The 14374-nt window shown below is 37.5% G+C and overlaps 5 protein-coding genes across 5 annotated transcripts; all 5 read left to right on the top strand.

Annotated features, from left to right (window-relative positions):
- Nucleotides 1-163: 163 nt before the first annotated feature.
- On the top strand, nt 164-2556 carry TVAGG3_0998550 (uncharacterized protein; the record flags this gene model as incomplete). Its single annotated transcript, XM_001582313.2, has 1 exon — nt 171-2495. The coding sequence occupies one exon, from the start codon at nt 171-173 to the stop codon at nt 2493-2495; it is 2325 nt and encodes a 774-aa protein (XP_001582363.1).
- Nucleotides 2557-3674: 1118 nt separating this feature from the next.
- On the top strand, nt 3675-5844 carry TVAGG3_0998540 (uncharacterized protein; the record flags this gene model as incomplete). The annotated part of the gene is made up of 1 exon (XM_001582312.1): nt 3679-5838. The coding sequence occupies one exon, from the start codon at nt 3679-3681 to the stop codon at nt 5836-5838; it is 2160 nt and encodes a 719-aa protein (XP_001582362.1).
- Nucleotides 5845-6478: 634 nt separating this feature from the next.
- TVAGG3_0998530 (nerve growth factor signaling pathway) lies at nt 6479-8797 on the top strand (the record flags this gene model as incomplete). The annotated part of the gene is made up of 1 exon (XM_001582311.1): nt 6787-8190. One exon carries the CDS (start codon nt 6787-6789, stop codon nt 8188-8190), a length of 1404 nt encoding a protein of 467 aa, XP_001582361.1.
- A 633-nt stretch (nt 8798-9430) lies between these two features.
- On the top strand, nt 9431-12945 carry TVAGG3_0998520 (pyruvate:ferredoxin oxidoreductase proprotein; the record flags this gene model as incomplete). The annotated part of the gene is made up of 1 exon (XM_001582310.2): nt 9431-12904. One exon carries the CDS (start codon nt 9431-9433, stop codon nt 12902-12904), a length of 3474 nt encoding a protein of 1157 aa, XP_001582360.1.
- A 404-nt stretch (nt 12946-13349) lies between these two features.
- TVAGG3_0998510 (Chain c Uncharacterized Ribosomal Protein) lies at nt 13350-14189 on the top strand (the record flags this gene model as incomplete). The annotated part of the gene is made up of 1 exon (XM_001582309.2): nt 13350-14156. The coding sequence occupies one exon, from the start codon at nt 13350-13352 to the stop codon at nt 14154-14156; it is 807 nt and encodes a 268-aa protein (XP_001582359.1).
- Between the last annotated feature and the right edge of the window lie 185 nt (nt 14190-14374).

The raw sequence follows: 14374 nt of genomic DNA, 5'->3' as shown, positions 1-14374 counted from the left end.
ATGGAAAATTCTTATAAATCTTATGATTATTTTTAATTCAATTATTTAAAGCAAAATTAATCACTATACTATTTATTTACATTTTTTTAATACCTAAATTGTGATTGAAGTAAATATGCCGATCGGATTTTGAATAGAAATACGTTTTATTAAAGGCGCGAAAGAGCAATATGAGTTGGGTATTGGACTCTGCTTTTTCGATCCATAATACTACTGCCAGTCTTCAGTATGATAAATATCTTTACGTTGGAAATGAAGATTTCGAAATTCGTGTATGGAATACTCAGACTTCAACTTTATTCAGAAAACTTCCACCAGATCGGTTGAAACAGTCAGGTCATACAGGTAAAATTACTGGTTTTGCGTATTCCTCCCGCTATGATTTACTCTTTTCATGCGGTTATGATGGCTCAATTATCACATGGCACGGTACAACAATGGTGCATCGTTACCAGCATTTCAAGAATAAATCAAAACACGTTCAAACACCTTCCCCGATTTATTCAATATATTTTAACGAAGAAAACGAAATTTTAGTAATTGGTCTTGACGGAGAGATCGTTACTTTCGAGTTATCTCCAACAATTATGTCACAACTTGTTGCAAATGGTGATTCTTGTCCATTTACTTTACGTCAAACAGCAAGAATTCACCATGATATTATTCATAAATTAGCCGGCTTCCAAAGGCGTCTCTTTTCATGCTCATACGATCATACAGTAGCCACAACTCAGCTCATGGATCTCACTGTCTCCAAAACTGTTGCGAAATTGCCAACAACACCTTCAGCTTTATACGCAGAGATGTCACAGCAATCATTCGTTGTTGGTGACCTTACCGGCTCTATTAAGACATACTCAGTTGAAGGCCTCTATTTAGGCTCTGTCGCTGAAAATCTCGCTGGAGGAGTTCACTCCATATACATGGATAACGCTATGCAGCTTATTTGGGTTGCTTCGAAAGATGGAAACATACACATCATAGATCAGCACCACCAGAACTCCGATATCTCTGAAAATTTCCAGATGTTCAAAGATTTACCAGTTGCTGGTTCTTCGAAGGCCAATTTCGAAGTAATTCTTGGTGACGGATTGAACACAAGAGTAACAGCAATTGTAAACCACAAATACGTTTATTCCTGGAAATGGTCGAATTCAGCTTACCTTTTCCGATACAAGATGCGCGACAAAGGAGTCTCTGCCTTCTCAGGATTCATATTCTCTGACGATATGATACCTTCACCGGTCACAACTAACAAGAAAAGAACAGTTTCGGTACAAACCATTACCACCAAGCGACCAAACAACTCAATGGTCGCTTTAGGACTTAATGTTTTCGTTGGTGGATCATCGATATTCGCGTTACGTCAAGCTTCTTCTTATTTATATCAATCTGATATATTATTAAGCGTTGCGGATGCTTCCTGCTTCGAATTCTGCTATCCAGAATTATGTTTATTAGCAGGATTCAAGAATGGTAACTTAATGAGCATCTGTTTATCAGAAATTCGAAATATTACAGCCGTACATACAGAAAATGCCAGAATTTCCATCATATTAGTTCATAATTCGAAGGCTATTACATTTGCAGGTGATGAATTATCAATGGCTTATTGGGATTGCCAAGATAAGCTAGAAAAAATCTTGCAAAGGGAAAGAATACACGATAATCCTATTACAGCCGCTGTCATTATAAAGAATACAAGCGAAATGTACACCTGCGATACAAAAGGCTTCATGAGACAATGGCAAGTTTCTAAAAATGACATCAAAGAAGTTTTATTGATCGACCACTCTCAATTTGGCTCAATTTCATTTTGTGTCCTCTCTCAGATGGAGGATATGATCATTTGTTCCTCATCCGATGGCTACATAAGAGGTTGGCACACATCTAACGTTCTTGGAGCAGCAACCTTTGTTTTCTCTACATCCCCATGCTATGTAACAGCCTTAGCTCCTGCTGCATTCAATACAATCTTGATTGCTAGCGATGACAAGACAATCAGATTAATTTCTCTGAATACTCGTGAAGAAAAAGCAATTTTCGTTGGCCACAATGATTTAATTGTTGGAATATACTCAACGCCACGAAGCGACAGATGGGTTTCCATTCAATGGGATGGCGAATTATTCTTTTGGTCCCAAGTCAAACCAGCAGAGAGCGGAACTGTTTCTTCGACTGTCAGAGAGACAGCAACACCCATGGTCACTTCGAGATTGCCGAAACTGTACACAGGAAGGTCTGCAGAACAAATTGCACAAAACGCTCTCCAACAACAGCAAGCAATGCTCAGCCAGTCACAGAACAGTGAACAGATCATTTCTATTTACGAAAAGAACAGAAAGGCTTTGTTGCTGAAGAGAAGAGATCAGGAGAGACAGGCAAGAGCTGAAAGAAGAACTCCTCAGTATCATCAAATTCTGCAGTTGACGAATATTGTCCAGAAAGTCATCAAAGATTATGAAACTGAAAAGGCGAAATCATCACTCAACTAACTACTTTTATTTGTTTTATTTTGTGTTTTATTGTTAATTTAAATATCATTTTTTATGTTTATTATTTTTGAGTAAAAATATACAAGAATTTGCAATATTTTCATATGTAAAAACATCACATCAAAAGGACATCAATATTGATTTTGTTGGAGATATTTACCAATTTTAGTATTGTGATATTGTTTAATGATGTAAATCAATAGTATCTGATTATTACTTCACTCAGAATGTTGAATAGGTATAGGAAATATATACACAATAAATGAAAAATTTCCTATAATATGATGTGAAAAATATGAAAAAAGCTTGATAAAACAGCATGAAAGGGATGATTGATTGAAGGGTCCAATATATCAAATAAATAGTATATACAACTTTTTAAGCAATATATACATAATCTCCATGTTCACAAATGTGAAGACTAGCATCGCTCTAGATGAATTCGAATATCTTTAAATGGTTTTTTGATTCAGTATAAGAATGAATGAAAATATCAATATCCAGAGAACAATATATTTAGAAATAAATGAATATTTATAATATGGTTATGTTAAAATTAGTTTCCAATGATCAGATGATCAGTTCACAGGGTGTTATAATGGTTTGAAAATATGAATGAATGATTGTAATAGAACATCCAAATCTTCCATAACAGCGTAGTAAAGATATAGCATGGAGAATATCATTTGAGTACTATGATTTGTCGCGGGATTATAATAGATCTTGGCACTTTGAGGAGTTGATGGATCAAACACTTAAATCAATTTAGTTCCGAATTTCTACAATTCTCATCAAATTTAATATCATGAACACATAATTCAATGATGAACTAAATGATAATAAATTATGTGTGTTTCAGATGAAAAAATGACCACACATGAAAGATTACATTGAGAAATTGTTAGTAATTCGGTTAGGAGAAAGAATTAATATATTTTTGAATGGATTGAATTCAAAAGTACTCATCTTCAAAAGTAACTAAATGATATTGTCCTATTTGATGTACACAATCAAATCTCATTATAAAATGATCAAACTGTGTAGTGGAAATTTGAAATTCTGGTTGATCAGGTATTTTGCAGTTTTCTCTAATAAAAATGTTTCTTTGGTTAATGTAGGTAGAATATTGCCTTATCGGATTTCATGTCAAAATTTTGTCAAATCTTTTTATCTCATTCTCTTCATGTCAAAATGCATAAATATCAATATCTGCGGTACTGAAGAGAAATTTCAGTTTTCAAACACTTTATTCACTGATTTTCCTAAGGAAAGCATCAGTAGTAAAGCACTTGTTGAACTTCCTTTCTTATTAAACTCAGAAGATAACGTTGCAGAGGAATCTAGCCAACCAAACTCAGTATTTACCGCAGAACTGTCAATTGTTGGTCCAGTTCTTTTCTTCAAAGTATTTCAAGCGAAAAAAATAAATTTTAATATTCTCCTTCCGACTTATATGCCATTAAAAATGAAAACAAGACACATATGGTTGATTCCTTTACCCGATTTATTAAAAGATATCATCAAAATCACGTTTAATACCGAAGAAAATCGAGATTCTTGGTTTTCCTCATTAATATCAGCTCGTGGTACTATGCCCAAGCCATTATTCGAACCCCAAATCGAAGTTTCATCCAGTACAATTATAAATGTAAAAGAAGATCAAATAAATTTATTATCTTTTCGAGGAGATTTGATTGAAACTATCGATTACAACACGAACCTGATTATTTGCTCAGCTTTCTTCAGGGATGAGGTCCCTAATCCATACGGTTTAGTTGTTTCCAACAAAATCAACAACCAATTTAATTTTCAATTTTCAGATTTTGATGGATTGATTGCTATATACTGTTCCATCAACTACTACTTGAATATTAAGAATATTCAGACACCCGAAAGGCCACATATCTATAAAAGAAATACGAAAATCGATGGAATTACGACTGATTTCACATTTGACTGTTTTTCAATGATGAAAGAACCTGTAATCCATCAAATATTCTCTACAAAGCCTTCTGAGATTAGTTCCGGTTCATTAATCCCTCGTCCTGCAACAAGTGACATAAATATATTTGATTTCGGAAAAACTATCCATAGAACAATCCTTTACCATGATTACATGCAAGCACCGATCATAAGACAACCATCTATGATCCAACAAGCCGCAAAATTGAAGCATAAAACAAGAGATGAAATTTACAAAGAAGAAATCGATAACGTCTTCTCGAAACTTGAGAATTCTTGTTATATAGAAAGTAATTCATGGAACTTTGATAATTTGTTCGATTCTAAATCGATTTTTCCTCAATTTAGTGATACAATTTACAAAAAATCGGATTCTTACTGCTCAGAGTTCGACAATATCCTACTTTCAATAGATTACAAATTAGACGATGAAAAATTCAATATAAATGACGTAATTCAGAAAATCGAAAAATTTATCGTCGAAATTGAAAATAACCATTCGAAAGAAGTGTTATTTAAACTACTACATGCATTGGGATCCGTGTTAGTTGCAGGAACCAAGGAAATTATGTTCAAAGAATATATTATTTTTTATTTGAGTAGTTCGAAGTTTTCGAAAGATGTTCCTGATCAAGATCGTCTATTTGAAGAATTTATAATCATTATTCTTTACAGATTCCTCATTAACAAGAAATTATCTCAATTTTTTGATGATATTTTCTTCAACAAATCGTTTAGCGAAAATGTCTTCACAGAGTTTTCGATATTTACAGTACCGGAATTCTTCTCCGACTTACAAAAACGCATAAATCGTTTAGAAACAATTCCAAAATTTGATTTGTTACAAATACCACAGAAATTATCGAGTTTCGAGACATACAATTCGTATTTATACGGAAGAGTTGTTGAAATTCAAGTCAAAAAGATTATTTTGGATTTCATGGAAATGAAAGAGTCAGAATCATTTCATATCCTCTTCATTAAACTGTTCTCAACATTGATCAAGTTCTTTTGCGATAAATTCTACATAATTGGAGAAAATACTTCAATTTGGAATTCTGTTAAAGGATTTGACTCAACGCAGTTCCCGTATCCGCAGGCAATGGCTTTAAGTGATTCTATCAAGAAGATTGATGAATTAAATCAATATGACGTTTGTAAATTTGCAAATTTGATTTTGGAAGGACTGAAACAAAAGATGGTTGATTATTGGATTCTTTTGTTATCAAAATACTCAAAATTGCAGAACATTCATAGAGAAGATGCTCCTATTTACCACAGGAGTCAATTAACAACGATTTGCTTCGAATTGAGAAGACTTTATGATTTTACTGAAGAAATTGACAACTCCTTCATTTCGCAATATAGTTATTTGTTTTGATTTTATAATAAATTGTTTTTTATTTCGTTAACTTTTCACTCTTTTCCCTAATTTCATACGGGATATTCATATTTAAGTTGAATATGTTCTAATATTGCATTGCTTTGTTGAATAATGATTTGATTTTTACCAAATTCATCTTCAAATTGACAATTCCAATGAAATTGTGGAATTATAAAGAATCAATTATTCGTAAAAATACATATATAATAGAATTTCTGACAAGATATTCTGTGAATAGTTGAATATCATATAATATTATTATAAATCAAAAGTTGAAGAACTTTTGTTGAAAGTACTAAAATGTTATTTAAAAATAAATTGATTTTATAGATATAAAAATTCCAAAAAAATTACGAATTACAAAAAAAATACCATAAACTCCTAAATTTTTAATTTCATTTTTTAAAAATCAAAAAAATTTTGGAATTTCGAGAAAGAAAAAACTCAATCAAATCCGTGTTTGAACCCACAAACAAGATGTAGTTGTTGATACAAACTTTATGCCTTAGCCAAAACTTAAAAATTTATATCAAATCATAGTTTTCATTCAATATTTCAAAAAAGGGGTATAGATATATCATCTAGTAGTTTAAGTATTTACATAAAACACAAAAGTATGAAAGATCTTAAGCGTATAATTTCACAACGATGACATTTTGTAAGAAATATATTACAAATCTGAAACTAGGTATGTATTTCGAAAAGTTTTATAAACACATCAATGTGATAATCTTTTCTGTGAATATTTGGCTGGTCATGAATGCTTATTATATTTTTCAATAAACATGAGTGTTTACTTGAAGAAAGTACATTAATTGTCGCTGTTTGTCATGTAAACAAATGAATTAACTATGTAATTAACTTGAACTTCATTCCTATTCATGATTAGCATCAAAAGATTCCGAATTCCCATAAAAAAGTGAACGTTTAAAAATCAAAGATTTTATGAATAATCCAGGTCTGGAATCTGGATTAGGAAATAATATCTCGGACAATATACTATCCACACATATTCAGATCGAATCAATGATCACAAATCTCAATAAGGATAATTACGAAAGTACTTTATCTTTTCTTCGAGAAATGAATCAAAAATTCAAATCATATATTTACGAATTAATTCAATATGTTGCAGAAATACGTCCATTCAACTTTAGTTTGCTTAAAAATCTTTGGCTTGCTTTAGATCTTCCCATTACTAACAGAAAATCTATGTTTATGAGCTATTTACAGAATAAAACAGAATTAGAAGAACAAAGAATCCCCAAATGCAAATACATAAATAGATATCCTCATTCGAATCTATTGCCAGATTTAATATATTCACAAAATATAGATGCTATAAGGGAAATTTCGACTGACTATGACTTATACGAAGAAATTATACAAGTTAATAACACCTTTTATACACCTTTAGATTATTCTGCCTTTTGTGGTAGTAAGAACTGTTTCGATTTTTTTCACTCAATCGGAGCAAAAACTACTTCACAAACAGTTAAATGCGCCATACGTGGTGGCTCTGCAGATATAGTCCTTACAGTTAAACCAAAAAAATCCGAATATCAAGATCTTATTTATGAAGCAGTCGCATTTCATCGAAATCATATTGTCGAATGGTTCCTAAACGAATCCAAAAATCTACAAGTTGAGCTATCCTTTTGTATTTCCTCATTTAATACAGAAGCTTATAGAATTTTTTCAAAATCTTATAAGGGTGATGTTAATAAGCGAAATGAGAATGGATGGACACCATTGATCGTAGCATCACGTACAGGCAACGAACCAATAGTAAAAGATTTATTAAATCGAGGCGCAATGCCAGAATTAAAAGACGGACATTGTAAGAACGCACTTGTTTACGCATCAAAAAGAAATCATATAGATATCGTAAAATTATTATTAGACCATAGCTTTGAGGACAACCTCAAAACCATCAACTGCTGGACACCTTTGATCGCAGCATCGTATAAAGGTAATGATGAGATAGTCAAGTTACTCCTGGAAAAAGGGTTTTCAGTTGATCAATGCGATGAAGATGGGAAGACTTCTTTGATTTGGGCTTCTTTGATGGGAAACTTATCGACAGTCAAGATCTTAATCGAATGTAATGCTGATATAAACGCTAAAGATCTAGACGGATGCCAACCTTTGCATTACTCTGCAAGGGAAGGTCATGCAGATGTCTGTAAGTATTTAATTAGCAAAGGAGCCAATATCAATAGCCTGTCTAACTGCGGTTGGGACCCATTAAAATATGCTCTGAAGTACCAAAGAGCTGATACTATCAGAGAATTAATTAGAAGTGGGTCAAAGCAGCCGCGAACATTCTTGATCCATCGATTTCTCTAATATGAACCCAATTAACTCATTAATGTCCAGGAAACTCCAAAAAAAGATAATCTATCTCTATGTTATTGAAAGTTTTTATATTATTTTGTACTAAAATTTGTTTGTTAGTTTTTGTTAATTATTATGGATCTCGTTTATTATCTACATTTCTTTGATTGGTAAGAATTTTGAATTGCATTCTTGATTTGGTTAGTTCATCCAAGATATATGGGATAGTGATAGCACAAATATCTAAATTAATTTGGAGAAATAAAGATCCAAAATCAATTGTTTTGAAATTACTCGAGAGAATAAATAGTAAGAACGAAAATATGTAAATACTTAGCATTGTGATCCTTTATCCATGGATTATGGCTCCTACGATAAAGATCATAAATGAGTGATTTTGAAAAATGGTAGAGTGACCGTAGAATTGAAATAATATAATTGAAAATTACACATATATCTATATATTCCTATAAATGATCGCAAAGCTTTGGTATTTTTCGAACAAATGATTTGAGGAAAAAAAGATAATTGATTTTTGTAATCATTAATATAAAACATTCACAAATAACACTTGTTAAGTGAAATTGTTTGTCAATTAGCCGGGTGTAATTGAATTTTGATTTCAGTGATATGTGAGGTGACGGTTATTCCGCTATATAATGTTCAGAGCTTTTTTAACGAAGAATATACAGTAAAATACCATTTATGCTCGATTCTTCATGAATTTGATTTTGAACCGATTTTTTTTCTGACAGAAATGCCGTAGGTTCATGCAGTGGTAATGACATTCATGTTATAATGATATAATGATCATAATTTTCAATTCGTACACTTTATTTAAGTGATTGTAAAAATCATGCCCATGACGCTAATTTTGTGAACTTATTCAATCTTCACAATTTATACAATCAATGTTTATTTTCCGATTGCTTTCAAATAATTTTATTACTTGGATCAAAAGAAGTTAAATTTAACCATCATAATTTTATCACCCATGAGAATTTTGAATGAAAAAACAGTTTGGAAAAATATTCATCCAAAAAAACATCTTATTTCCTGATACTGAATTAACATTGGATAATTCGACAAAGTGTTCGGATTTGAGAGGCTAATTAAAAATCATTATCCTAACATGATCTATTCATAGTAGATAAAATTAATAACTTTTGTTGCTACATAAACGTGATTCTATCAATTTCACTATCTACCTCTCAAATTTTTGTGAAGACAATTGGCTCTTCATTTTTCGTGAATGCTCCGCAGCTTCGGCAAGAGAATTCCAGGAGATGGCAACACCGCTGCCACATCAGTTGCTTACCAACTTTCTGAAACATCCTTCATCTACCCAATCACACCAGCTACAACAATGGGTGAACTCGTTGATGCTTGGATCGCTCAGGGACGCAAGAACATCTGGGGCAACAAGGTCCACATGGCCATGATGCAGTCTGAAGGTGGTGCTGCCGCAGCAGTCCACGGTGCTACAGCCGTTGGTGCTCTCTGCGCTACATTCACAGCTTCACAAGGTGCTCTCCTTATGATCCCAGACATGTACAAGATTATCGGTGAAATGTGCCCAGCAGTCTTCCACATCTCTGCTCGTTGCATTGCTACATCTGCTCTTTCCATCTACAACGATCACGGCGATATCTACGCTTGCCGTGCAACAGGCATGCCAATCCTTTTCTCCAATGGTGTCCAAGAGGCTCACGATCTCGCTGCTGTTGCTCACCTCACAACTATCCACACAGGCCTTCCATTCATCCACACATTCGATGGCTTCCGTACATCCCACGAAATCAACACATACGAAGAACTCGATAACGAAACACTTTGGCCACTCATCGACCAGAAGGCACTCGCTGCTTTCCGTGCTCGCTCTCTTAACCCAGAACACCCATCTGAGCGCGGCACAATCTGCGGCCCAGAATACGTCTGGCAGATGCACGAGAAGCTCCGCAAGCCATTCCAGGCTCTCCCAACTGAAGTCGAGAAGATGATGAAGGCTCTCGGCGACAAGACAGGCCGTTACTACAAGCCATACCAGTATGCTGGCCCACGTGACCCAGAAAACGTCATCATCATGATGGGTTCTGGCTGCGATCCAGTCGAAGAATACATCACAGAGCATCCAGAGTTCAAGACAGGCCTCATCAAGGTCCACCTCTTCCGCCCATTCTCTGTTGAGATGTTCAACGCTGCTATCCCAGCCTCCGTCAAGAAGATCTGCGTTCTCGACAAGGTTGTCGATCCAACAGGCCCACGTGAACCACTCTTCGAAGATGTTGCTGCTGCTCTCATTGGCGAGCGCAACGTCAAGATCATCGGTGGCCGCTACGGTATCTCATCCCGCGACTTCGCTCCAGTCCATGTCGAAGCTATCGTCAAGAACCTCGCTTCCGAGCTTCCAAAGGACCGCTTCACAGTCGGCGTTGTCAACCCAGAGACACAGCTCCCACTCGGCAAGCCATTCGATCACCTTCCAGAAGGCACAAAGCAGTGCATGTTCTGGGGTCTCGGCTCTGATGGTACAGTCGGTGCTAACAAGCAGGCTATCAAGCTTATCGTTTCCAACACAAAGCTTTACGGCCAGGCTTACTTCGCTTACGATGCCCACAAGTCCGGAGGTGTCACAACATCCCACCTTCGTTTCGGTGCCAAGCCAATCAACGCTCCATACTACGTCCAGAACGCTGATTACATCGCTTGCCACAACCCATCCTACCTCCACAAGTTCGACATGACAAAGCAGCTCAAGAAGGGTGGTGTCTTCGTCATCAACTTCCCAGGATCTGCTGACCTCAACAAGGACCTTCCAGGATCATTCCGCAAGGCCATCGCTGAGAAGGATGCTAAGCTCTACACAATCGATGCTACTCAGATCGCTATCGACCTCAAGCTCCCAGGCCGTATCAACATGCTTATGCAAACAGTCTTCTTCGGCCTCGCTAACATCATCCCAGCCGAAGAGTGCATCGCTCTCCTTAAGAAGTCCATTGCTAAGCAGTACGCTCGCAAGGGTAAGGAAGTCATCCAGAAGAACTGGGACATGGTCGACCATGCTCTCCAGGGCCTCAAGGAGTTCAAGTACAACAAGGCTGAATGGCTCAACGCTCCAGTCGAACCAAGACCAAAGCACGAGGGCATCCGCCACATCATCGACATGTCCATCCTTCAGGAGGGTGAGTCCGTCTCTGTCGATGAGATGGTCGAAATCGGCCTCGTTCCAAACGACACAGCCAAGTACGAGAAGCGTGGTATCGCCGTCACAGTTCCAAAGTGGGAAGAAAAGAAGTGCATCCAGTGCAACACCTGCGCCATGGTCTGCCCACACGCTGTCATCCGCCCATTCCTTCTTACACAAGAAGAAGCTAAGGGCCTTACAACACTCAAGGCTAAGGGCAAGGAGATCAAGAATTACCAGTTCAGAATCCAGATCACACCACTCGACTGCACAGGCTGCGCAACCTGCGTCACATCCTGCCCAACAAAGGCTCTCTCCATGACATACCGCAACGCCAAGCTCGATGAGGAAGAGGGCAAGAACTGGGATCAGTGCCTTGCTGCTCCAAACCGTGGCCACCTTCTCCCACCAACAAACGTTCGCAACGTTCAGTTCCGCCAGCCACTCATCGAATTCAACGGTGCTTGCCAGGGATGCGGTGAAACAGCTATCTGCAAGCTCCTTACACAGCTCTATGGCGACCAGCTCTACCTTGCTAACGCTACAGGCTGCTCACTCGTTTGGGGTGCTACATTCCCATTCAACCCATTCACAACAAACGAGCGCGGACACGGTCCAGCTTGGGCTAACTCCCTCTTCGAAGATAACGCTGAATTCGGCTACGGTATGTTCAAGGCTGTCGAGGCCCGCCGTAACATCACAAAGAAGCTCGTTGTCGAACTCCTCGAGTCCGGCGAAATCAAGGGCGAGCTCAAGGAACTCTTCGAGCAACTCCTCAAGGTTTGGGATCAGGACAAGGAATCCGGCGATCTCGCTGAGAAGATCAAACCACTCCTCGCTAAGGTTCAGAACCCATCCGAGAAGATGTACGCTCTCCAGTCACAGGCTGACATCCTTTCCAAGAAGCAAGTCTGGATCGTCGGTGGTGATGGTTGGGCTTACGATATCGGCTATGGTGGCCTTGATCACGTTCTTGCTTCTGGCGAAAACGTCAAGATCATCATCTACGATACAGAAGTTTACTCCAACACTGGTGGCCAATGCTCTAAGGCTACATCCCGTGGTGCTGTTGCTAACTTCTCTGCTGCTGGTTACACAAAGGCTAAGAAGGATCTCGGTGCCATCGCTATGACATACAGGAACATCTATGTCGCTTCAACATGCCTTCTTGCTGATCCAAACCAGGCTCTCAAGGCTCTCCAGGAGGCTAAGGAGTACAACGGCCCAGCTATCATCATCAACTACTCTCCTTGCATCAACCACGGTATCAAGAAGGGACTTGGCTCAACACCAAAGCACTGCAAGGATCTCCTCAAGACAGGTTACCTCAACCTCTTCCGTTACAACCCAGCTAAGCCAAAGCCACTCACAGTTGATACAAAGCAGCCAGACTACAACCTCGACCCACTTGTCAAGGGCGAGAACCGTTTCGCTGCTCTTAAGGATATCTATCCAAAGGAGGCTGAGACTAAGTTCCCACAACTTATCAATGATATGAAGACTCGTTACGAGGGCTACAAGAAGATCCAGCAAACACAGTAAGTAAGATTTTAAATAGATTCATTTTCATTATTTTAATTTAATAACTTTTTTTACCTTCTTTTTTCATCTTTTGAACAAATTTGATTTGGATAGTTCTTTTAGAAATGAACTTTAATGCGGAAAATCATGTTTTCGATCACATAAGAAAGACATTGTTTGAATCCTTTTGATTGATTTTATGGGTGATCGAAATTGTTTGATGCGAAACTTCATCTAGATCATAATGGGGTTAACATATGAATTATCCTCTCTATGGGCATTATATCTATATTGGAGATTAAGCGGCTACGGATAAAACAATTTATTTTATGATTAAATCTGAATCATTGAAGGAAGTTTGTATGAGAAAAATTATTAATCATGATATATATATTATGTATTTAATATCAAAAAGCAAACTGGTCGAAATAAACAGGACTATCGTCATTGGTCGTTCCTTTTTTTGATGTCTCAGCAGGCCCCAGCAGAAGTTCCACAGGAACAGACACAGCAACCACTCCGTGGTGAGATGCGCGGACGCCGTGAGGGCCGTGGCCCACGCGGACCACGCGCTCCACGCGGTCAGCAGAAGGGCGGATGGCAACCACGCACAAAGCTTGGCCGTCTCGTCAAGTCCGGCAAGATAAAATCCATTGAAGAAATCTTCTACCACGCTATCCCAATCAAGGAAGCCGAAATTGTTGAGCATCTCCTTGGTGAGGATCTTAAGGATGAAATCATGAAGATCATGCCAGTTCAGAAGCAGACACGTGCTGGTCAGCGTACCCGCTTTAAAGCTATTGCCGCTGTCGGTGATGGCAAGGGCCATATCGGTCTCGGCATCAAGACAGCTGCTGAAGTTGCCAACGCTATCAAGGGCGCCACAATCTACGCTAAGCTCTCCATCCTTCCAGTTCGCCGTGGCTATTGGGGCAACAAGATCGGTCTTCCACATACAGTTCCAAACACAGTCACAGGCAAGTGCGGCTCCATCCGTATGCGCTTAATCCCAGCTCCACGTGGTTCCGGCATCGTCGCTGGTACAGCAGCTAAGAAGCTCCTCACAATGGCTGGTTTCGAGGATCTCTTCACATCTTCCCTTGGCCACACAAAGACAACATTCAACTTCCTTGTTGCCACATACAAGGCCATGGAGGAGACATTCAAGTTCCTCACACCAGACCAGTGGGAGGACCGCGCTTTCGAGGAACACCCATTTGTCAAGAACTCTGACTGGCTTCACGGCAAGAAGAAGGTTGAGGCCGACGAGTAAATTATAAATATATATTTTGCTTGAACAAAAAAAATTGATATTTTTTTATTCTGATTTTTCTTAAATTTTGACATATTGAGAATGTATTTGAAAGCCATTTTATGTATATGATTATTGGGAATCAAAACAAAGAGTTTGAATTTCTGTCGTATTTAATTTTTTTTGAAATTGACAAGAATTACATCTAAATGGATACATTTCTTTCCAAATTTGTATCT

This window comes from Trichomonas vaginalis, chromosome I (genome assembly GCF_026262505.1).
Source record: "Trichomonas vaginalis G3 chromosome I, whole genome shotgun sequence".
Taxonomy (NCBI): domain Eukaryota; phylum Parabasalia; order Trichomonadida; family Trichomonadidae; genus Trichomonas; species Trichomonas vaginalis.
This window is presented reverse-complemented; position numbering and strand designations above follow the sequence as displayed.